This window comes from Heterodontus francisci, chromosome 13, assembly GCF_036365525.1.
Source record: "Heterodontus francisci isolate sHetFra1 chromosome 13, sHetFra1.hap1, whole genome shotgun sequence".
NCBI classification, from domain to species: Eukaryota; Metazoa; Chordata; class Chondrichthyes; order Heterodontiformes; family Heterodontidae; genus Heterodontus; species Heterodontus francisci.
The window spans coordinates 47,409,178-47,432,637 of record NC_090383.1 but is presented as its reverse complement, the minus strand read 5'-3'; the positions used below and the strand labels follow the sequence as shown (position 1 = coordinate 47,432,637).

General features: G+C 44.4%; 1 protein-coding gene across 3 annotated transcripts in view; it reads left to right on the top strand.

Annotated features, from left to right (window-relative positions):
• snx9b (sorting nexin 9b) overlaps positions 1-23,460 on the top strand; it is a 307,428-nt gene that overhangs the window by 269,326 nt on the left and 14,642 nt on the right. For all 3 annotated transcript variants that reach the window (XM_068044778.1, XM_068044777.1, XM_068044776.1), the window contains 4 exons: positions 2,090-2,166; positions 3,818-3,907; positions 16,508-16,622; positions 19,435-19,526. In XM_068044778.1, the coding sequence (XP_067900879.1) occupies positions 2,090-2,166; positions 3,818-3,907; positions 16,508-16,622; positions 19,435-19,526 (374 nt within the window). The remainder of the gene's footprint in view (positions 1-2,089; positions 2,167-3,817; positions 3,908-16,507; positions 16,623-19,434; positions 19,527-23,460) is intronic.

Genomic DNA, 23,460 nt, shown 5'->3' with positions numbered 1-23,460 from the left:
TTAATGCACATGAAAATTGCAAGAACCTTGAGCCAATCTTCACCTCTGGACAAGCCTTGGAGAAGGCATTAAAATGTAATCGACCCATTCTGTGTTGATGGCTACTTTTTCCAATAAATTGGATTAACAACGGCATTGCAGAATTGTTGATTCCAAATTCAAACTCAAAAGAATGGGTGTGAAAAAATTCTTCTTTATCCAGATGGAATGAAGATGAGTGACACCCAGACCCCACTGTCTAACAATGGTCTCACCATCAGACACCATTTATGAGAACAATGAGAGAAACTGGTTACATGACAGAATCCAGGTTTCTGATGGTTTTAGTAAGAGACATTCTATGCAGATAAGGCCAAAAGAAGGAAAATAAATCATACCTGGACTTCACCTTTAGCTGGAACATAACAAAAGCAGTCTGCAGCAGCGCATTCATCATCTTAAACTTCCCGAGTCTTTCTTCAGTGAACAAGGGAAAAGAATACAGGCCTGTGCTGTTTCAAGTTTTCACCCCAGGGAAAAGCAAGTTAAACAGAGGATGCTTTTAAACCATCTGACCTAAATACATCTTTTAATCTCTCTCTCTCTCTCTCTCTATGTGTGTGTGTGTGTGTGTGTGTGTGTGTGTGTGTGTGTGTATATAATATATCTGTCTGTATGTGAGAGTGGGTGAAGTTGCGTACATTTTTGTATGATAAACATTTATCTTTCTTTTAACCGTACGAGAAAACCTGTCATTTGTCTGTTCGTTGACCATAAAAACACTGGGAATAAAACACATTTTAACAAAATGGTCAGTTGAGAAGCGTAAAAGGGGCAACCATTCCTATCATCTCCCACTTGTTCGTAACATCAACCACCTGTGAGTAACTCTATTTTAAATTACTGAAATGACTTTTTGAAAAATATACAAAAATATTTTCAATTAGATTGGTGTACAGTAGTCAGTTTCTCAGTAAATTAAAAAAAAATTAAATTTAAAACTTTTCAAAATATGCCTGTTATTGTCCTGGTGCCAGATGAACCAGCTTAATTTTTGGAACCTCCTTGAAGGTCTGCAAACAAACATAATTAGCAAAAACTCCCAATGGTAATTATTTTATTCTGGAAGGTGGCCTACTTAGAGGGCAGGGCTAGGGCAGACCGCCCCGATGACATGGAGGGGGCAGGTGGTGCGTCCCTAGCAACAACGTCAAGCGCCTCTGCATAGGTGCCAATGCCATTTTTAAGGGCTTCCAGCCCTTACATTTAAATTTAAAGTTGAAAAGGGATAGTTCATTAAGATTTATTGAAAAAAAATTACATACATGTTTCCAGCCCCTCTCCCACCCCCACCCCCCAATAACCGTACACTCATACACTCATCCCTTGCCCTCTGTCCCCCTCAGCCCCCCCCCCCCCCGCCCCCACAAATACTTACCTTCTGTACCTGACTTTCCCCCAAAAGTTTGCAAACTTTTAACTTTACTCCTTCCCACCATCCCTCCACCAATAACTGAAGTTTGGGTGCTCCTCCCCTCCTCCCCCACACTGAAATGCTTACCCGCTTTCCCTTCCCCACTAGAAGGCCTAGGAGTGCAGGCTGCTGCCACCAATATGGCACCAGAATGGACGGCGGGAGTGGATAAGTATTTAATTCATTGATTAACATTTTTTTTGACTATGTAACTTTGGCTCCCATCACCAAGCAGCGCTGGAGGGGAGGGGAGGGGGGGGTGGGGTGCGCGCCATGAGGCCTTGCTGCGGCTAGCAATATGGGATTAGGCCTTCCTGACGTCGAAGTCTATGGCAGCTTGCTCCCGGAGCTATTTTCCACGCTCCCTCCTCCCATCACAACCCCCGAAACTGGGGAGTCTGTAAAATTCGCCCCTCAATTTGAGCTGAGCACAATTTGCATTTAAAATTCCACGATATTTTGTGCCAGTTACGCTGATATTGGGGATGCATCAAAAAAAAGTGCGATCGAGCAAAAACTTCAGGCCTTTGTTATTAGGGAGTTGTCTTTGTGGAAAATTTCTTTCATTGTACAGGTCATGTCATAACATTTGCAGTACAATTGGCCAAATTACTTTCATTCTTTGATTTGTTTCAGGTGAATCCATTTTGACAGATCCTTTAACTGAAGCAGGAAAGACATATGAAGAAATTGCTAACCTCTTTGCAGAACAGGTGCCAAGATGTTATTAATTTGGGTAGCAGCATCGAAAATGTAAAATAGTTATGTAACATTGATAATAATATTGGACTGTGTTCTGTGATATTGGGCTTAATTCTAGACAGTAGGCGAAAAAAATGTTGGCCCGCTCATTTAAATAGCCAGGGCGCCCAACCCCCCACCCCCCCTCCCCGAAAGCACATGGAGGGGGCAGCCTGTCGTCCACGGCAATGACAGGCACTGACGCTATTTTTAAAGGGCTGTCAGCCCTACCGGGACATTTAAATATTTAATGTGATATTGAATTAAAATAAATACATTTCTTTTGTCCCTCTCCCAAGCCTCCAATATCAATTAAAGTAATTATTTGCCCAGTCCCCTCCAAAACACTTACCTTCACAATCTGACCTTCCCCCGTCCCCCACAAACTGTAAACTATAAACATTCCCATCATCCCCTACATCCATGGCATTCATTTGACCCTGTTTTCCCCCCCAAACCCCCGCACTGAGAAATGTTCCTCCTCCCCCCCCCCCCCCACTAGTGTTGTGCCTCGTTTCCTCATACGGGGATCTGAAGACACGACAGTGCCAGCTCCTGGGGGGGAAAATCGCAGCGGAATAGCAGGAGGCAACGGGAGACTCATTAATTCAGATAATTTAATTTATTTAAATTGCGGTCCCATCACTGAGCCGGGGGTGGAGGTTGGGGGGTGCCACCACGAGGCCTTGCCGCTGCCGGCAATATCGGGCCGGGCTCGGCTGGCGTCGAGGTCCGTGGCAGGCCTCATCCGGGGCCATCTTCGTGCCCCCCCCCCCCCGCCCGCCACGGATCCCGACGTCAAGACCTCTATGGAATCCAGCCCATTATAACTGAACAGTAGTTTTATTAAATGTTTTTAGTTTTAGAGATACAGCACTGAAACAGGCCCTTCAGCCTACCGAGTCTGTGCCGACCATCAACCACCCATTTATACTAATCCTACACTAATTCCATATTCCTACCACATCCCCACCTGTCCCTATATTTTCCCTACCACCTACCTATACTAGGGGCAATTGCTAATGGCCAATTTACCTATGAACCTGCAAGTCTTTGGCATGTGGGAGGAAACCGGAGCACCCGGAGGAAACCCACGCAGACACAGGGAGAACTTGCAAACTCCACACAGGCAGTACCCGGAATTGAACCCGGGTCGCTGGAGCTGTGAGGCTGCGGTGCTAACCACTGCGCCACTGTGCCGCCCATTGTGAATTAATTAATTCATTAGTGTGGTAGTGAAGCATACTAGAGCTACAAATACTGCAAAAAGGAAAGAGTGGTAGCATATTAGTTCAAACTTGCAATTTTTGTCCATGCTGCGTTACTGGTGTACTGATTTGGAGCAAGATTCTATCTGTGAGAAGACAACAGGAGTAATTTATCTGTGGCCGCACTTGTACCACAGATGGTGCCTGGCACAGGAAGATTAGGAAAGAAAAGAAAATGCGCAAAAAAAGTGTTGACTTTGGCAAAGGAATGAGGTGCAATATCTTTCTGTATAATATTGTTCTTTATCACACTGAGATATCAGAACTTGAAATCTGAGTGCAAAAGCTGCTTTTCAGTGATATAATAGTTATGTAGAAATGTCATATGTCTTATAAACTTTTATGTTTTCAATAGCCCAAAAAAGACCTGCATTATCTGATGGAAACCAACCAGGAATACAAAGGATTACTAGGATGTTTCCCTGATATCATTAGTGTACACAAGGTAAAAAAAATCAGTATTTTTGGTGTGCAGTTTTTTGTCTTAAGGTAGATGGCTATTAAGTGATACAAAGATGGGACAAAATTAATCTAAAGCAAAACCGAGATTATTTGAAAATGATTGTGTAAAAGATCAGAAAACTGCCCAAATGATTTATGTCGTCTGAGTTGATGCTGTCCAAACTAATTTACATGGGATCACTCAGGTAATAGAAGGCAGAGGGGACCAGTGATGTTCGGGACAACCAGAAAATGGAGCAAATCTTCTTCAAGTCATTGTGGGCTGGATTTGAGATAAAAGAATAATGTGCTGACCCACCATATCACACTTCCCCCTGTACAAGTTTATTTGTGGTACAAGCTAGCATCTGAATGTTCATGGAACCATAAATTTACATAATTCATAGACTAAATTTAAATTACTTCATGACTCCATGCATACTTTAGAGTAGAAACAGAGGCACTTATAGGACAGGATTTTCCCTCCAGGGGCAGGAAACAGAGATCGGAACTGTTTCTGGATCCTGAACCCGCCTTCAGGGGAATCAGTCACTCGTGATTTTCACAAGGGCGTTCTCTTAATTGGCCTGGGAATGGTCAATCAGAGGCTTTCCAGCTTGGAAGAAGCAGCAGGCTGCAATAGAGGGTACGTAACGGAGGGGTGCTTCGAAATGGAGGCGTCCTGTCTCCAACTTTTTAAAATCTCAACCAAAAAATGGATCTTGCAGCCAGGCCACCACCTTGTGGGTGGGCGGCGGGGGGGGGGGGTGGTTGCGCCCCTCTACAAGCTGGGCTGTGATTGCTTCTACATCCAGGCAGGCAGGGTGGAGCTCTATGCCTGCGTGGAGCACAGGTTCCTTGGGCTGTCACCAGGAGGCCACTGCAGACATCTAAACTGGCTCCCACTGCCTGCGGGAACTTGGAGGCCGATTGGAAAATTGTAGTTAGCCTCCCTTTAATTGGCCTTAAGTGACTTGTGTTGACTACCCACAACTTGCAGGCAGGTAGCCCTGCCACCACCCCTCCCCCACCCCCATCCTGCCTCCGGAAAAATGGCCTGGAAGCGGGATGGAACTGGGGAATCGGCTATTTTTAGCTCCAGTCCGCCTCCGATCCCAGCCCTGGGGGGGGTGGGGTTTGAAAATCCAGCCCGTAATTTCAGATTCACCAGTCTTGGTAAGTGGGATGACAGGTCATTTTTAAAAAGTTGAGATCCTAGGTTATATTTAGATAGGGCCACAGAACACAATCACAGAGGTAATGGAAAACTGGTACAAATCATTGATTAGGCCACGGATAGAATATTGTGTTCTGTTTCGGGTGCCCTCATTCAGGAAGGATGCAAGGGGTTCAAATGAGATTAACAAAAATCATATCTGGGAGGAAGGCTTTAGTTATGAAGAGAGACTAGAAAAATTGGAGCTTTATTCACTAGCACAGAGAAGGTTGAAGAAATCTGATAAAGGTGTTTTAAAAATAGAGAGCTTTTGATAAAGGCAAGAAGAGAAAACCTACATGGTCTGCATTGGAGGGCATAAATTTAAAAACAGAAAATGCTGGATATATTCAGATACTTGGACCTGCTGAGTATAGTCAGCATTTTCTGTTTACATTTCAGATATCTAGGATCTGCGGTATTTTGCTTTGGCATAAATTTAAATATTGTGGGGGGAAAAGAGGAAAGGCAATGTGACTAAATGAAATGCTCTTTTAGATAACCAGCAAAGGAAAGAAAAAACTTGAATTCAAATAGTGCCTTTCACAACTCTAGGATGTCCCAAAGCACTTTATAGCCAATGAAGTATTTTTAAAATGTTGTCATTGTTGTCATGCAGAAAGTACAGCCGTTAATTTGCACACAGCAAGGTCCCACAAATAGCAATGTGTTAATGATCAGATAATCTGTATTAGTGATGGTGGTTGAGGTGATAAATATTGGCTAGGCACCAGATAAAACTTCCCTGCTCCTCTTCAGGGTAGTGCCATGGGATCTCTTATGTCCACCTGAATGGGCAGGAGGTGCCTCAGTTTACCGTCACATCCGAAAGGACACCTCCAATCATGCAGCACTCCCTTCACCTTGCATTGAGGTGTTGGCCTAGAATTTTATGCTGAAGTCTCTGGAGTGGAGCTTGAATACACAACCATCTGACACAAGAGGCAAGCGTGCTACCAACTGATGCGTGTTGTCATGTAAAGTCTCCATATTTTGGCTTTGCACATACGGTATAGCAATATGGTGGCCATGAGAATGAAGACAAGTGCAATGCAAATGTTGCCTACAATTTCTGTGCTATGTGGGTATTCTAGGACACTTCATGTGTGCTGGATGATCTTGAGTACAAGAAGTACCTCCAGTTGCTTGAATGCAAGACCAGGGTTTTTGCACTTAAGGAATGGCTAAAGTCACTGCAGGACATACGAGAGAACTTTCTGGAGAGCGCTTTACTGGGAGGTGCTCACCCCACAGCTACAGAGGATTCAGAAGAATAGTAATTGCATGGCCATCCAGCAGGGTAGGAGAAAGCAGTCAGTGCAGAATTCCTCTGGTGACATCACCCTCTCAAACTAGTTTTCAGTGCCGAATACTGCTGATGTTGATGAGATCTTGGGGGACTGCAGTCTGAAGCACATCTACAGCTCTGAGGCAACTGACTGCATAGGGGGTCGGCAAAGTGATGAAGTGTAGTGGATATGGGGGATTTGATAGTCAGGGGTTAGATAGCCATTTCTGCAGCTGCCAATGTGCGTCTCACATGGTGTGTTATCTCCCTGGTGCCAGGGTACGGGACGTAAGTGACATTTTGCAGTGGGAAGGGTACCAGTGGAAAGTCCATGTTGGAACCAAATGACATAGGTAGGAAAAGAATTGAGGTCCTACAGACAATATTTCAGGAATTGGGGAGAAAGTTAAAGATCAGGACTTCAAAGGCAAAATCGCTGATTTACTCCCAGTGTCACATGTTAGTGAGCATCAGAGCAGTAATGCACTTCTGGAGAAATGTTGCAGGAGCGAGGGTTTCAGATTGCTGGGGAATTGGGACCATTTCTGGGCAGCAGGGCGCTATACAATATGGACAGATCGCAGTTCAACAGGGCTGGGACCAATGTCGTTACAGGCAGGTTAACTAGTGCTGGGGGGAGCATTTAAATTAATTTGGCAGGGGGAGGGCACCAGGATGAAGCATTAGAGGAGATGCAAAGTGGACAAAGGACTGGGAGAGACAAACAGCATTAAAATAAAGAGCAGATCAGACAGAGGGGAAATACGAGACTGACTAAGATGGCTTTAAATGCATGGAGTGTGGTAAATAAACGATTTACTTATTTGGGGAGCCGCATCTCGTTTGATGCCATCATAGACAAGGAAGTGGACAATAAGCTCTCAAAAGCAAACAGTACATTCAGCAGACTCTACAAACGAGTGTGGAGCAACCACAGCCTCAGAGCACAGACCAAACTCAAAGTGTACAAAGCCATAGTCCTCACCACCCTTCTGCATGGCGCCGAGTCTTGGGTCCTATACCGCCTTCATGTACACCACCTAGAGCGCTTCCATCTGCACTGCCTCTGTAGCATCCTCAAGATTTGCTGGCAAGACCGCATCACAAACATTGAAGTCCTGCAAACAGTCAACATCACTAGCATTGAGGCCATCCTACTGCAAAGCCAACTGCGTTGGACGGGTCACATTGCCCGAATGGACGACAGTCGCCTGCCAAAGATAGTGTTGTATGGAGAGCTGACCACTGGTAAAAGGAACAGAGGGGCCCCATGCAGACGTTTCAAGGATACCCTGACAAAGTCCCTCTCTGTGTGCCACATCGACCATCGCCAAAGGGAAGCGCAAGCCATAAATCACGATGCCTAGAGATGCTACATCAGGAGGGCTAGAGACACCTTTGAGACTGAGCGAAGGACCAGCATGAAAGAGAAAAGGAGAAGGATAGATACTTCTGCACAGTGGCGCAGTGGTTAGCATCGCAGCCTCACAGCTCCAATGACCCGGGTTTAATTCTGGGTACTGCCTGTGCGGAGTTTGCAAGTTCTCCCTGTGACCATGTGGGTTTTCGCCGGGTGCTCCGGTTTCCTCCCACAGCCAAAGACTTGCAGGTTAATAGGTAAATTGGCCATTATAAATTGCACCTAGTGTAGGTGGTAGGGGGATTTCGGGAAGGTGGGGATGTGGTAGGAATATGGGATTAGTGTAGGGTTAGTATAAATGGCTGGTTGATGGTCGGCACAGACTCGGTGGGCCGAAGGGCCTGTTTCAGTGCTGTATCTCTAAATAAAATAAAATAAAATTGCCCCCAGCAGTGACTACACCTTCACTTGTACTCGCTGTGGGAGAATCTGCCGGTCACCGATAGGCCTGACTCGCCACCAGCGGGCCTGCGACCAATGAATACAATCTTCCCAAAATCTTCGTCCATAAAGAAATGCCAAGAAGAAGGGCTACATGGGATTGTGACATAGTGGCAATAACAGACACTTAGCTCAAACAAATTGAGGAATGGCCACTTAAGATGCCTGACTACCATAGGGATGGAAAAAAAAAGTAGAGGAGGTGACAGTATTCCCTAGAATTTAGAAGAATGTGAGGTAATCTCATTGAAACGTATAAAATGACAGGGTAGATGCTGGGAGGATGTTTCCCCTGACTTGGGAGTCTAGAACTGGGGGTCACGGTCAATGTTCCCTTGGTCATGCAGAAGCCCGAAAGTTGCCGCGCATAATCTGTCCACTTTAAGATATCATGCTGCACAGCCACGCAAATAAAATTTAAATGAATCGGCCATGCACTACAAAAAAGAAATAGAGGGCACATTGGTCACAATCTCTGAATAATGGGTTGACCATCTCAGAGCGAGATGAGAAATTTCTTCACTCAGAGGGTTGTGAGCCTTCAGAATTCTCTACCTCGAGAGCTGTGGATGCCCTGTTGTTGTATATATTCAAGACAGACGTCAATATATTTTTGTATACTAAGGGAATCAAAGGATACTGGGATAGTGCAGGAAGGTGTAGCTGAGCTAGCAGATCAGCCATGAACTTATTGAATGGCAGAACAGGCTCAAGGGGCCAAATGGCCTAATCCTGCTCCTCTGTTGTACTTGCGTATCAATCAAAGATAGTGTTGCAGCACTAGAAAGGGATGATGTACTTGAGGGTTCAAAGATATCATCTAGTTGGTTCGAGTTTCAGTTCATGGTGGCCTGCTACATGCTGCACAACCTTGCCATCATGAGGGAACAGCCCTTGCCACCAGCCATAAGTGAGCAGCTAAGGAGCGGGAACAGGAAGAGGTAGGGAGGAGGCAACCTGGACAGTCCCTTTTTGACTGGCCTGTCCATCCAAGTGCGATAATAGTCACACCAACCCCAATTTCCCATTCACTAAGAGTTCCAAACTTTACCTACCCCCGTCATTGATCATCACAGTGTCCACTTGGCCACAAAGCAAAAGTCGAAGGCGCCATAAAGTAAACAGTCCAAAGCAAGTTTATAAATGAAGTCAAGCCATATTGCGTACACAAGTCAATTAATCACCCTTAGTGCCGGTTTTCTGTCTGCCTTTGCCTGTCCTAATGCTTCTACACAGTGGTACTCCAGTGGTTGCAGCATGGCTGGTGGAAGGCTGATGACCTTTTCAGTGAAGGAAGCTGCAGATGACCCTGGAGGATGATCTTGAGCGGCTCTGGGCCAAGAATGCCCATCTGCAGACTGCACCATCTTTTTGACATGGATGGCAGCAGTTTGGGTTGACAGTAGCAAGTTCACCAGCAGAGTGATTGCCTGGGAGGACAAATGTCATCTTCCTCCTTGGAGCCACTACCAATTCCCTGGCCAGGGCCTCAGCAATCCTAATAATATGTTGGAGGACAGTTTTCTGGACTGCTGTAATCCTCTGCAAGCCCCTTTGCAAGCTGTAATCCACAGCCATGATGACAAGTCAGAGCTTCCATTGCAGCACTCAGACATTAGGTGGCTGCTGCTTGTGCTACAGTGGAAGCTGTGACATATTTGACATCAGCCATCAGGTGCTGCATCATGGTTGGATTCACAATTGTGCAAACAGAGTTGGCCTCCACTTCTATGTTGTAGAGGACAGGCTCCAAGCACTGCGCAAAAGCCCTGTGCCAAGTTGGTGCTGGACTCCTCCTCTCTTCTGGCAGTCTTCTCAATGTACGAAGCATTTTGCTGTGCGTACCCATCAGTGTTCTTCTGTAGGCGGCCCTATCAAAGTGATCATCTGAGTCCTTTGCAGCAGAACACGTTTTCGAGCTCTCCCTCCTGGGAGCTGGCACCTGCATTATGCTGTCCTCCTGTCCTTGCTGCAACCCTGGTGTCTCACCACATGCAGATCCCACAGCTATGCTACCCTCTAAAATACTTGCAGTTTCAGTAGCTAAGCTGGTGACTGCTGGTCAAATGGAGTGACGGTGCATCTTCATCATCGCTCTCTTGTTCCTCAACTCCCAGGTCTTGTTTTATTTCTTGGTTATCTTAGAGGAGAAAGATGTAAGGGTAAGGTTGGGGCATGGGAAGAAAGATGAAAAGGAAGTGGGATGTGAGAAGGAGGATTAGGCAAGAGGATACCATCATCTTCAATGGTTTATCTCCACCACAGGTCACAGTCTCAGCAATGCCTGTCCCAGTCATGACCAGTACTGTCTCCTACAAGGGGGTTAGGATATGCAGCCGTACCTGTCTGCCTCAGGAAGGCTCCTGCTGCCTCCAGTTGTGCACCACCTTGTCCTGCGAAAGCATGGACACTACCAGTGAGTGTTGTGCAATCTGTTTAGCTGATGTGACTGTCATGGTTGAATAGTTGGCAGTGTGTGCATCCTGGGAGATGTGAGTGTGAGGCTTGCAGCAGTGCTAAATGTGAGGGTGCAGTGGAACATATGAATGTCAGATGAGATTTCTGGTCAAGGTTTTTGGTAGTTGAGTTATGGGGGATATGGTGAATTGAGCATTGGCTGAGGCTAATGGTGCAGTTGATGGGATATGACATTTGAAGATGCATTTACTGACCTTGACCACTAACGTGAGGTCACTGAACTTCTGCAACACTGCATCCATGTCCTCTAGGCTATTTTTCTGGCATTGATCTCCATGGCTTTCTGCTCCCACTGCTTTCTGAGCATGTGTCTGGCTCCCTGTGGATATAGGATATCTCTCGTCCTTTCCACCTCCTCCACTGAGGTCTCTATTGCAATGTCTAAAAACCTTGGAGCCCAATGTCCTCCATGCTATGCCATTCTTCACTGTTTCCCAGGTCAGATTCACTTCCTGCATGACTGCCTTTACCTGCTCCAGCCACAGTGCACTTCCCCTTTAAGAGGTGCAGACAAGCTTTAAGCAGTACAAGCTAACTTTTGAAATGGTGCTAGCCACTCCCCTGCTGATGTGTTCACTGAATGAAAAGTGTGACTAGTGGGGGACAGAAGTGAAATCATTGAACTGAGCAGACAGCACAAAGTTAATGTGCTGACTGCATTGCAATCAATGGGTGCAGGTTAATTGCGAAACACAATTCCCGTGCCCATTTTTGGGGGCTATTGAAAATGGCCCACCCCCAAATCTCCTAATATAGCATGGGAAAATAAAAGTGCAAAGGACAAAAAGGGGGATGAATCTTAAAATGCGTACTGTTACGAAAGAACTTCCTTTTTTTGTTAAATTTTGAGGACTTGTGTTTTATTTGAGAAAACTGAAAAGGATTCCGTGGATGTGTTTTTCACTGGGGTCATTGAAAGGACTTGAAGGCCTTGTTTGCAAACATATACTGGAAATTTAAATATATGTTGTGACCTGTGGAGAAGTGGAACTAGAAAGAACAGTGCATTCCTCTACTTTGGTTGTAACAGTACAAGAGAACTTTGATCAGTGTGTGTCAACCCCAATGAGGAAGGAAGCAGTGCTGGATCTAATTCTGTACACTGCAATAGGACAAGCGGAGCATGTTTCAGTGGGAGAGCATTTGGGAAACAATTTTCACGCTATCATTAGCTTTAGGGTAGTTATGGAAAAGGATAAGGGTAAGGAAAAATCAAATGTGAGAATATTCAACTGGAAGAGGGCTAATTTCAGTGAGTTGAAAAAGGAATAGGCCCAGGTGGAGGAGAATTAAAGATTTGTCAGTAAAACAGCAAATGAGCAATGGAAGGCCTTCAGACAGTATAGTTTGGGTACAGACTAGACTCGTTACTATGAGGGAGAAAGGAAGGACATCCAAAGCTCGAGTTCCCTGGATGATTAAAGATACAGAAGTTAAAATGAGGCAGAAAAGGGAGACCTATGACAATTGTAAGGTTCATAATACAGTAGAGAACCAAGCTGAACATAGGCGATCTTAAAAAAAAAAAGGAATAAGAGGGCAAAGAGAGGGTATATGAGACTAGATTTGCAGCTAACATAAAAGGTACCCTAAAGTCTTTTTATAAACACATAATTAGTAAAATGGTAGTGAAAGGAAGGGTGGGGCTAATTAGGGACAAAAAAGTTCATCTTGTGAAACCAAAGGGTATTGCTGGGGTACTGAAATGAGTACTTTGCATCTGTTTTCTCTTGAGAAGGGGATTCTGCCAATGTAGCTTTAAAGGAGGACACAGTAGATAGGATAAAAACAGATAAACAGGATGTACTTAAAAGTACTCAAAGTAGAAAAGTCACCCAGTCCAGGTAAGATGTATCTTAGGTTGCTGAGGGTATAATGCAAGAGTCCCTTGCAGAGTTGCACTTAGGTTCGGAGCCATACTCTGGATGCAACAGGAATGAGTGACTCAACACCAAATGTGTTAAAATGGCAATTTTATTTAGTAATTATTAAACAATTATTAATAAAAATAGGAAGGAAAGATAACTTTATGAAAAAGTAGGAAAAAGAGTATAGAAAGACAACAAGCTTATAGCACAACTGCTATAATTGCAAATTAGTCTGTTCAAGACAGCTCCCTAAAATGGTACCGTTCTCCCTTGGTACGTACATTACCAAGTCACTGGAGAACCTTGCATGGGGCTGGACTCTCTGGTCAGTCACTCCGTCAACATCCCTTCCTCCATAGTCTTCAGTGGTTGACTAGTCCACTCTGGCTGCAGCCCTGAACATTAGATGCTGTACCCCCGTAAAGTCCAATTTCTGGCTCCATTCCAGCTTTCCGAGGCCTCAATCAGACTTTCTCAAAATAAGAGTCTGGCAACCATGAGTACAGGCACTAGGAAGCTACCCAGGCCGTTCACACATCCTTTGATGGTGTCTCTCACCTGCCATCAATTAGGTTATAATGTCCATCAATTGAACTCCATCTCCTGACTGCACACCAGAGTTGACCACCCCAAGTGCAAGGCTATCCATTGTCCTGGATTATCATTCAAGGGTCATCGAATACCGTGAGAACTGACTCCTGTTTAAACAATAGGAAATAACTGTTATTTGTTTAAAAAGCAAAACAGTAGTTTAGGCAAAATAACAGCTGCGAACATGGCCTGCTTTGACCAGCATGAAAACAACATGAAGGGGTTCTTGGGAAAAACAAGTTCACAGTTAATATTACTACTGATTATCATTGATTACATAATTGATTAATTACTTGACTTAATCAGAGCACAATCACACTTAGTTTTAAATCAATGTTCACAAAGTAACCTTTTAAAATTTAATACAGGTTTTTTTTTAAATCAAAAGCAAAGCAGAAGTAAAATGTAAAAATGTAAAGGTACAAAAAGTAGTGGCTGCAGGCGTCAGGCCTACAAGGGAAGTAAGGGTAGAAATTACAGAGGCTCTGGCCACATTCTTCCAATTCTTCGATATGGGAGTGGTACTGGAGGATTACAAATATTACATCCTGTTCAAAAAAAGGAGGTAGAAATAAACATGGCAATTACAGGCCAGTGGTGAAGATGATTTTAGAGACAATAATTAGGACAAAATTAATTGGTACTTTGGAAAATATGGGTTAACCAATGATAGCCAGCACAAATCTGTTAAAAGCAAATTGTGTTTGACTAACTTGATGGAATTCTTTGAGGTAACAGAAGGTTGATCAAGGTAGTGCAGTTGATGTATATATGGACTTTCAAAAGGTGTTTGAAAAGTGCCACGTATTGTTAGCAAAATTGAAGCCCAGGGAATAAAAGGGACAGTGGCAGTGAGGATACAAAATTGGCTAAGTGACAGAAAACTGAGAGTAGCCTTGAGTGGTTGTTTTTCAGACTAGAGGAGAGTGCTTAGTGGTGAGCCTCCCCAGCATCTGTGCTGGAACCGCTGCTCTTGTTGATGCATACTAATGACTGGACTTGTGTGTACAGGGCATAATTTCAAAGTTTGTAGGTAACACCAAAATCAAATGTAGTAAACACTAAGGAGGATAGCGATTAACTTCAGGAGGACATAGACTGGTTAAATGGGAAGACACATGACAGATGACATTTAGTAGCAAGAATGGTGAAATTATTAAGTTAGGTGGGAAGAATGGGCTGGATTTCGTTCTCCCCAGGCATCGGGGTCCATGGCAGGATGGGGGGGGGACCTGAAGATGCCTCTGGGAGAGGGCCGCATCACACCCTGACGCCAGGAGGGCTCGGCCTTATATTACCGGCAGCAGTGAGGCCTCATGGTGGACCCCTGCCCCACCGCTCGGCGACGGGATGCCCATCTGAATGTTTTAAAAAATTAAAATGAATGAATAAATTATACTTACACTGCCGCCTGATGTCCCGCTGCGATATTCGGCCCAGTGGCCAGCACTCCTGTGTCTTCGGATCCCTGTCCAGGGAAATGAAGCGCCACACTGGTGGAGAGGGAGGAGGAAGTAGGTTTATCAGTGTGGGAGGGGGGAGAATGGAGTCAAAGTAACATCATGGGTGTAGGGGATGGTGGGAAGGGTTGGAGTTTAAAGTTTATGCAGTTTGTGGGGGGGTGGGGGTGGGGGGAAGGTCAGATGGACTAGGTAAGTGCTTTTGGGGGTGGGGGAGAGGGCAAATAATTGTTATTTGGTGGGAGAGGAGCAGAAGAAATGTCATTATTTTTATTTACTTTATCTTTAAGTATTTAAATTTCCCAGTAGGGCTGACAGCCCTTTAAAAATGGCGCCAGTGCCTGCGCACAGGCCATTGCCAGGGACGGACAGCCGGCCCCCTCCACATGATCGGGGGGCCGGGGGTGACCTGCCCCAGCTATTTAAATGAGCGACATACAGCCTGCAGAGGTGGGCCACAATTTTCTTTCACCCGCTGCTGCCTTTGGCGGTGGGCACAGAAGATTCAGCCCAATGAGTGGAGGCAATATGTATAGTGCAATTTTAAAGGAAGAGCAGGAACAGACAGACCTGTGCTCTACGTACAAAAGTCTTTGAGGGTGGCAGGACAAGCATATGGGATGCTTGATTTTATAAATAGAGGGATGTCGAACAGAAGCAAGGAAGTTAGCTTAAGCTTTTATAAGATCCTGGTTAGGCTCCCAACTGCAATATTTCCAGTTCTGAGCATCATACTTTTGGAAGGAGGTTAAAGCCATAAAGTAAAGAGAAGACTTATTAGAATGGTATTAGGCATGAAAGACGTCAGTTATATGGAGAGACTAGAAAAACTGGTGGCATTTGCCTTAGAGGCAAATGTTATGGAGAGACTCAATAAGTGTTCAAAGTCTTGAAGGTTTTGATGGAGTAAATAAGGAGAAACTGTTTCCAGTGGCGAAGGGTTGGTCGCCAAAGGTCACAGTAAAGTAATTGGCAAAAAAAAAGAGGCAGAATGAGGGAAAAAAAAGTTTTGCAGCAGTTGGTTACGATCTGGAATGCACTGCCTAAAAGTGTGGTGCAAGTAGATTCAGTAATAACTGAAAATACGTGTTAAGGAAAAAGTTGTGGCATACGCAGAAAGAACAGGGAAGTGGGACTAATTGTATAGCTTTTTCAAAGAGGAATGCTAGGCTGAATGGCCTCCCTCTATCCTGTGTGATTCTATGCTTCTAAATAGGAAAAAAATGACAAATATAAATATTAAAAATGGTGTTGTCTTTCGCAAGGCTTTGCCCTGTGAAATCTCCTCTTGTTATAAGGATGGCAGGTAACAGAAGTGTGGTTAATGGGGCCACTATAGTTGAATCTGTGACCAGAACAAGTTTGTTGTGCTCAATACAGCACTCTAATTGTAAGAAATGTAAATATGTGGAACGTGTAAGTGAATTTATCTCCCATATCTTACATTCTGCTACAATATTCATCTACTGATAGTGGCAGCCAATTCTGGAAGTAATGTGTACCCTGTGTACCCAGCAAGTAACTGGTATTTAATGGAGGAACAACTTAAAGGCTAAATGTCATGAATGTGAATGAGACACCCTTGTTTGTATTCCCAGTATAATTTTCTGGTAGGAAATATAGCTCCACTTTTTCTTTGAAAATGGGGTTCTACTTTTTGTGCAGAGATCCTGTGTTGGTAAACAGCCAATGCAGAATTTTAGTCAGTGATAATCTTATTAACTGGAACTCTGAAAAGAATAGTTTTCAGGTTGTTCCAAGAGAAATTATGTTCTTGAGATTTTAATAGTTTTTTATATTGATTATTATGAATTTATGTATAGTGCCATTACTTTACAATAGGGAGCTATAGAGAAAGCTAAAGAAGGTGACAAGTTGGTTGCTTTGAATAAAGTAACACCACAGGAAAAGAACACCATGGTTAATCGTATTGGAACAATGTCCTACACATTTCAAGGTAGGTATGGAAGCAAAATGTAAAAAGAAGCAATGACTTGGTATATTTTAAATTCATGTATGCTTACAATTTTTCTTATGAGGGGGAAGTACAGTTTGGAAAGGCAGTTAACACTGATGCTTTCACAGTTGCTTCATAATGGTACTGGTGGAAATTTGGCATCTGCCAATCTTGGCCATTCTTAGTTACGATTGCCAACTCTGGTTGGAGGCATTCTTGGAGGTTTGCTCATGTCATTCTGACTACATAACCGCTACAAATGTCACTGCGTTTACATTATAACGGTGGGATCCCCTGTAGCTGAGTGTTTTTCCTTGTGGTTTCACGCTAGCAGCCATTGTGCAAGAAGCTCAAAGAACCAAAAGGATGCCTATGAGCAGGTGAAAAATGGAAACTGAGGGCAGGGAGGAGGGGAAACCATAGGTGGGGATTGATTCACAGAAGGGAAACCAAATGTGGGATTCTTCCAGTGGCTAATGGTAAATCACTGAAATTGCACTGATAGAAAAGTGGTAGCACACAGATTTTCCTCATAACCAAGATTAGTAAAATATCTCTGTATATTTAACTGGTAATGTTAATAATACTTGGACTTCACACATCAAATCAAACCAAGATGTGTTTGGGGCACTTCTCACAGGGCACATTGCCCTAAACTCAGCACAGGACAAACATTTCTAAACTACTCCCTAATCTGTGATTCAATAAAGGAAAGGTTTCATTGAATTATAGAAATTATAGCACACGAGGCCTCATTCATGCCCCAGTGCTGTGCGCTCTCCTGTAACCTCACACCCTGTTGCCACACCGTAATACAAAATTATGAGGGGCATAGATAGGAAGAAACTTTTTCTCTTAGTGGAGGTGTCAGTAACCAGGGGGCATGGGTTTAAGGTAAGGGGCAGGAGGTTTAGAGGGGATTTGAGGAAAAACTTTTTCACCCAGAGGGTGGTTGGAGTATGGAACGCACTGCCAGAAGGGGCGGTAGAGGCAGGAACCCTCACAACATTTAAGAAGTATCTAGATGAGCACTTGAAACCCCATAGCATACAAGGCTATGGGCCAAGTGCTGGAAAATGGGATTAGAATAGATGGGTGCTTGATGGCTGGCACGGACACGATGGGCTGAAGGGCCTGTTTCTGTGCTGTGTAATTGACTTTATGACCCCCCCCCCGCATCCTTTTATTTTCCTCCTTTTCAATATATCTCCTATTCCCTTTGAAATGAAGACCTTTTGAAATGAAGTTTTAGTCTCTACCTTAATAATCACATGTGGTGAAGTATCCCATGCTGTTATAGCCCTTAGCTCAAAACCTTTTCTCCTTCTTTCCAATGAGAATCTTTGTTTTCCATTCATGGAAATAATCTTTCACTATTTACCCACAGTAAGATCCATTGGTTTCACTCACCCCTTTATTGGCTGCTCCTCTCGTTGCTGCTTCCACTTACTACCTTACTGTTGCTGCTGTTTCTGGCTGTATGGGAATTGCTGACCAACCATTTCTCCCTCTCCCTTGCTTGAGCCCCAATCCCCCGAATACTAGTCCCCTTCTCTCCCATGACTTCCCATCCCCTAATCCCCTATCTCTTCCCCAATTCCCAGTCTCATTCTCTCCCCCAGGTGCCCAGTCTCTCAAGCCGCCATTTCCCATCCCCCCTTGATACCCAGTTTTCTTCTCTTCCCCCCCACACCCGCCCCAACTCGAGAGCCCATCCCATTTCATAGCATTCATGAGTTCAGAGACTTCCCGAATGGATTCCCAAGCCTCCTGCTTCCTGACTGTCCAGTTCCCTCCGGACTATGCTCCACAAAGTCCTGGCTTCCTGTATTGGTCGGACTGAGCAAGGGATTTGCCACTCTGCGGTGGAAAATTTAAATAACTGATCTCCCGGGAAGCAGGGCTCGGAGAGGTACCCTTGATTCGAGAAACACCTGGTCATCCTAGAATGGTTGAGCACCCTAATGTTAGCATATGGCTCCAAGAAATAGGCACAAATGAAAAAGAAGTCTCGATTCATATTTTTGCATTTAAGCTTATTTTTTATTCTGAAGTGTGAAACTGATGAGTTGCTTGACTTTGACTTTCATTTGGCGACATAAGACAATCAGTGAATTAAACTTCATGTCTGGCATCAATAAACTAACTTAAGAGGATCGGTACTGTGGGATGGAGGGGAAAGGTTTTTTTTTACTCTAATGTATTCCCTCTCCTAAAGGAAAATTTAGTGCAGATAAGCATTCTCTGCCCTAAATACTAATCCCAAAACTTGAACAGCATTAAAAAGCATATTAAAAGATAGCTAAAACACTGTAGTTCCAGGAATGTCTGATAATCTGTTGTGCTATTGTTCTGATAATTTCACCCGCTCTTAGACCACAAGATGGAGCCTGACGTGGCAGCACAGGGCTCTCTCACGGGGAAGTGAAAGTAAATAAATCTGAGTAGGCCTGATGTGCAGAAGCTACCTTCCTCTTGGTTGCTGAGCATTGACAGGGAACCAACGCAGGAACAGGAATAGGGCATTCAGTCCCTTAAACCTGTTCCACCATTCTGTTAGATTATGGGTAATCTGTACCTTTCTTCCATTTACCCACTTCTGCTCCATATCCCTTCACAGCCTAGGGTGTCCTGTCCTCCTGGAATAGGGAGAAATCTGAAAGGGGAAAAGGTGGGTATATATTAAAAAAAGATTAGTGTAGAAAATTGAGAATATTTTACTAGGTTATGCCATATTTTATTTTGTGTTTGTTAGTGAATAAAGATAATTTGTATAAAGTTATTAAATTCAGGCCTCATAATTTCATTACAGCTGAAATGAATCACTTCCACAGTAATCGGATTTATGATTACAATTCTGTAATGCAACACTACCTACAGCAGCAAGTCGACTTTTATGAGACGGTAGGTTGCGTAACAGATCTGCTTTCCATTTTAAGATGTTGTCGGGACAGAAGGCAAAAAGTGATTTTATTCTTTAATTTTGGGAAATACCTTGTTATCTCCACATGATTTAATTTGATTTAATAGGTGTTTAAAATCATGATGGGTTTAGATAGAGAAATTGAGAAACTGATTCCAATAGCTAAAGGGTCAATAACCAGAGGGTACCAGCTGATTGACAAAAGAACAAGAAGCAACATGAGGAAAAGCTTTTTTACACAACTGGTTAGGATTTGGAATGCACTGCCCGATAAGGTGTTGGAAATTGATTCAATAGTAGCTTTCAAAAGGGAATTGGATAAATACTTGAAGGAGAAAAAAACTGCAGAGATACAGGTGAAGGGCTGGATTTCAAAAGCCCGCTGCAAACCTTGATCTTAAGCGCGGCGGCTCATTTAAATAGCTGGGGCGGTCTGCCCCGCCCCCAATCTCATGGAGGGGACAGGCTGTCCGTCGCTGGCAGTGGCACCAGCTGCCTATGCGCAGGTGCTGGTGCTATTTTTAAAGGGCAGCCAGTCCTGCGAGCATATTGAAATTTGTAAAGAAAGATCCCCGAAAATTAAATAAATAAAATTCTTGCGCCTCTTTCCCACCCCCCCACTAGCGATTATTAGAACTATTTGCCCTTCCCCCTCCAAAACACTTAGCTTTTACATCTGATCTCCCCCCAAACTGTAGAAAGTTTAAGGTTCAACCCTTCTCACCATCCCCTACATTCATTACATTTATTTGACCCCGTTCCCACCCCCCCCACCCCCCCCCCCCCCACACTGACAAACTTACCTCCTCCCCCCCCTCCCCACCAGTGTGGCGCCATGTTTCCCTGGTCAGGGATCGGAAGGTGCAGGAGTGCTGGCCGCAACACCGAAGATTGCGGTGGGCCCTCAAGATTGGAGGTAAGTGTATTTAAATGTATTAATGTTATCATTTGCATATTTAAATTGTGGCCCCAGCCGGGGGCAGGAGGGGGTCGGGGGTTGGTGGGGTTTGCCGCCACAGAGCCTCGCCACCGCAGGGAGAATTGGGCCGAGACCAGCTGGCGTTGACGTCCATGCCGGGGCCTCATCTGGAGCCATTTTCAGGCCTCCCCTCCCCCACCCCCCGCCACAGATCACAGCGTCGAGTGCTTGTTAAAATTCAGCCCAAAGAGTGGAGGAGGTAACTCGGTTGCTCTTCAAAAGAACTGAAACAGATTCAGTGGATCGAATGAATTTTTTATGTGCTATTTTATTCTTCTATTCAGTCATTTAATTCATTCTTCACTAAAGAAACCTCAGGCATAATGACTTTTTAAAGAATACAGTCATTATATACTAGAAATTTAAAGGTCCTCTAATTATTTTGATGGGCACGGTTGTGTACGTGGCTTTCTCTCAGTCCAGAAGTAATCTGTAAACCTGCTTTCAGGTAGAAAGTACAAAGGTAGGAGAGCAGTGAGAAAGTTGCACCTCACATCACTAGGTTTTTTTGTAATGGTCCTTTTCTAATTTTAAACTAAACTGCAGGGGCAGTTGCTTGCCAATAATAGGCAGAATTTTTTGGCATTCCATTTGTTTTCTTTTAGTATCTTTCATGTAGCCAAGGTAAAACAAATCTGATGAAAGGTCACTGACCTGAAACGTTAACGTTGCTTCTCTGTCCACAGATACTGCCGGACCTGCTGAGTGTTTCCAGCATTTCTTGTTTTTACTTCAGATTTCTAGCATCTGCAGTATTTTGCTTTTATTATAAAACAAAACTTCATTTGGCCTGAAACCAGGCTCTGCAAGTTGCTATGGTTTTGTTATTCTCTATGGGGTCTTTAACAAGCTTTTTGTTTTAGTCTGCATGAAGCCATTTTAATTCAATTATATAACATTTTTGTTTATATTATGTATTTTTACTACAATTCTACTAATCAAGTCTCAGATGGGTTGAATTTGTTAAATTTTATTTCAGTAGCTCAGATGATGCAGTGGAGCCTTTCATTCCAGGCCCAATAAAGCAGCCAAAGTTTGGGAATATTGAATTGGTTTCTGACGATGGGAGAAACCTAATGAGAAATAAAAGGCAAACTTGCCCATTAACTTATCCTGTTGTGATTTAAACCACTTACTCATGATCCGAAACTTGTAGACAATACTTTGGGTAGACGGTGGTGTAGTGGTATTATCACTGGACTAGTAACCCAGAGACCCAGGGTATTTCTCTGGGGACATAGGTTCAAATCCCACCACAGCAGAAGGTGGAATTTGAATTTAATTAATAAATCTGGAATTAAAAGCTAGTCTAATGATGGCCATGAAAACATTGTCGATTGTTGTAAAAACCCATCTGGTTCACTAATGTCTTTCAGGGAAGGAAATCTGCTGCCCTTACCTAGTCTGGCCCACATGTGACTCCAGACCCACAGCAATGTGGTTAACTCTTAAATGCCCTCTGAAATGGCCTAGCAAGCCACTCAGTTGTACCTAACCGCTACGAAGTTAATAAAAAGGAATGAAAGCGGACGGACCACCCGGCATTGACCTAGGCACCAGAAACGACAACGGCAAACCCAGCCCTGTCGACCCTGCAAAGTCCTCCTTACTAACATCTGGGGGCTCGTGCCAAAGTTGGGAGAGCTGTCCCACAGACTAGTCAAGCAACAGCCTGACATAGTCATACTCACGGAATCATACCTGACAATGTCCCAGACACTGCAATCACTATCCCTGGGTATGTCCTGTCCCATCGGCAGGACAGACCCAGCAGAGGTGGTGACACAGTGGTATACAGTAGGGAGGGAGTTGCCCTGGGAGTCCTCAACATCGACTCCGGACCCCATGAAGTCTCATGGCATCAGGTCAAACATGGGCAAGGTAACCTCCAACAGATTACCACCTACCACCCTCCCACAGTGATGACTCAGTACTCCTCCATGTTGAACACCACTTGGAGGAAGTACTGAGGGTGGCAAGGGCGCAATGTATTCTGGGTGGGGGACTTCAATGTCTGTCACCAAGAGTGGCTTGGTAGCACCACTACTGACCGAACTGGCCGAGTCCTAAAGGACATAGCTGCTAGACTGGGTCTGCGGCAGGTGGTGGGGGAACCAACACGAGAGAAAAACATATTTGACCTTGTCCTCACCAATCTGCCTGCTGCAGATGCTTCTATCCATGACTGTATTGGTAGGAGTGACCACCGCACAGTCCTTGTGGAGACTAAGTCCCGCCTTCACATTGAGGATACCGTCCATCGTGTTGTGTGGCACTATCACCGTGCTAAATGGGATAGATTTCGAACAGATCTAGCAATGCAAAACTGGGCATCCATGAGGTGCTGTGGGCCATCAGCAACAGCAGAATTGCACTCAACCACAATCTGTAACCTCACAGCCCGGCATATCACCCACTCTACCATTACCATCAAGCCAGGAGACCAACCCTGGTTCAATGAAGAGTGCAGGAGGGCATGCCAGAAGCAGCACCAAGCATACCTCAAAATGAGGTGTCAACCTGGTGAAGCTACAACACAGGACTATCTGTGTGCCAAACTGCGTAAGCAGCATGCGATAGAGAGAGCTAAGCGATCCCATAACCAACGTATCAGATCTAAGCTCTGCAGTCCTGCCACATCCAGCCGTGAATGGTGGTGGACAATTAAACAACTAACTGGAGGAGGTGGCTCCACAAATATCCCCTTCCTCAATGATGGGGGAGCCCAGCACATCAGTGCGAAAGATAAGGCTGAAGCATTTGAAACAATCTTCAGCCAGAAGTGCCGAGTTGATAATCCATCTCTGCTTCCTCCTGAAGTCCCCAGCATCACAGATGCCAGATTTCAGCCAATTCGATTCACTCCGCGTGATATCAAGAAACGACTGAAGGCACTGGATACTGCAAAAGCTATGGGCCCTGACAGTATTCCGGCA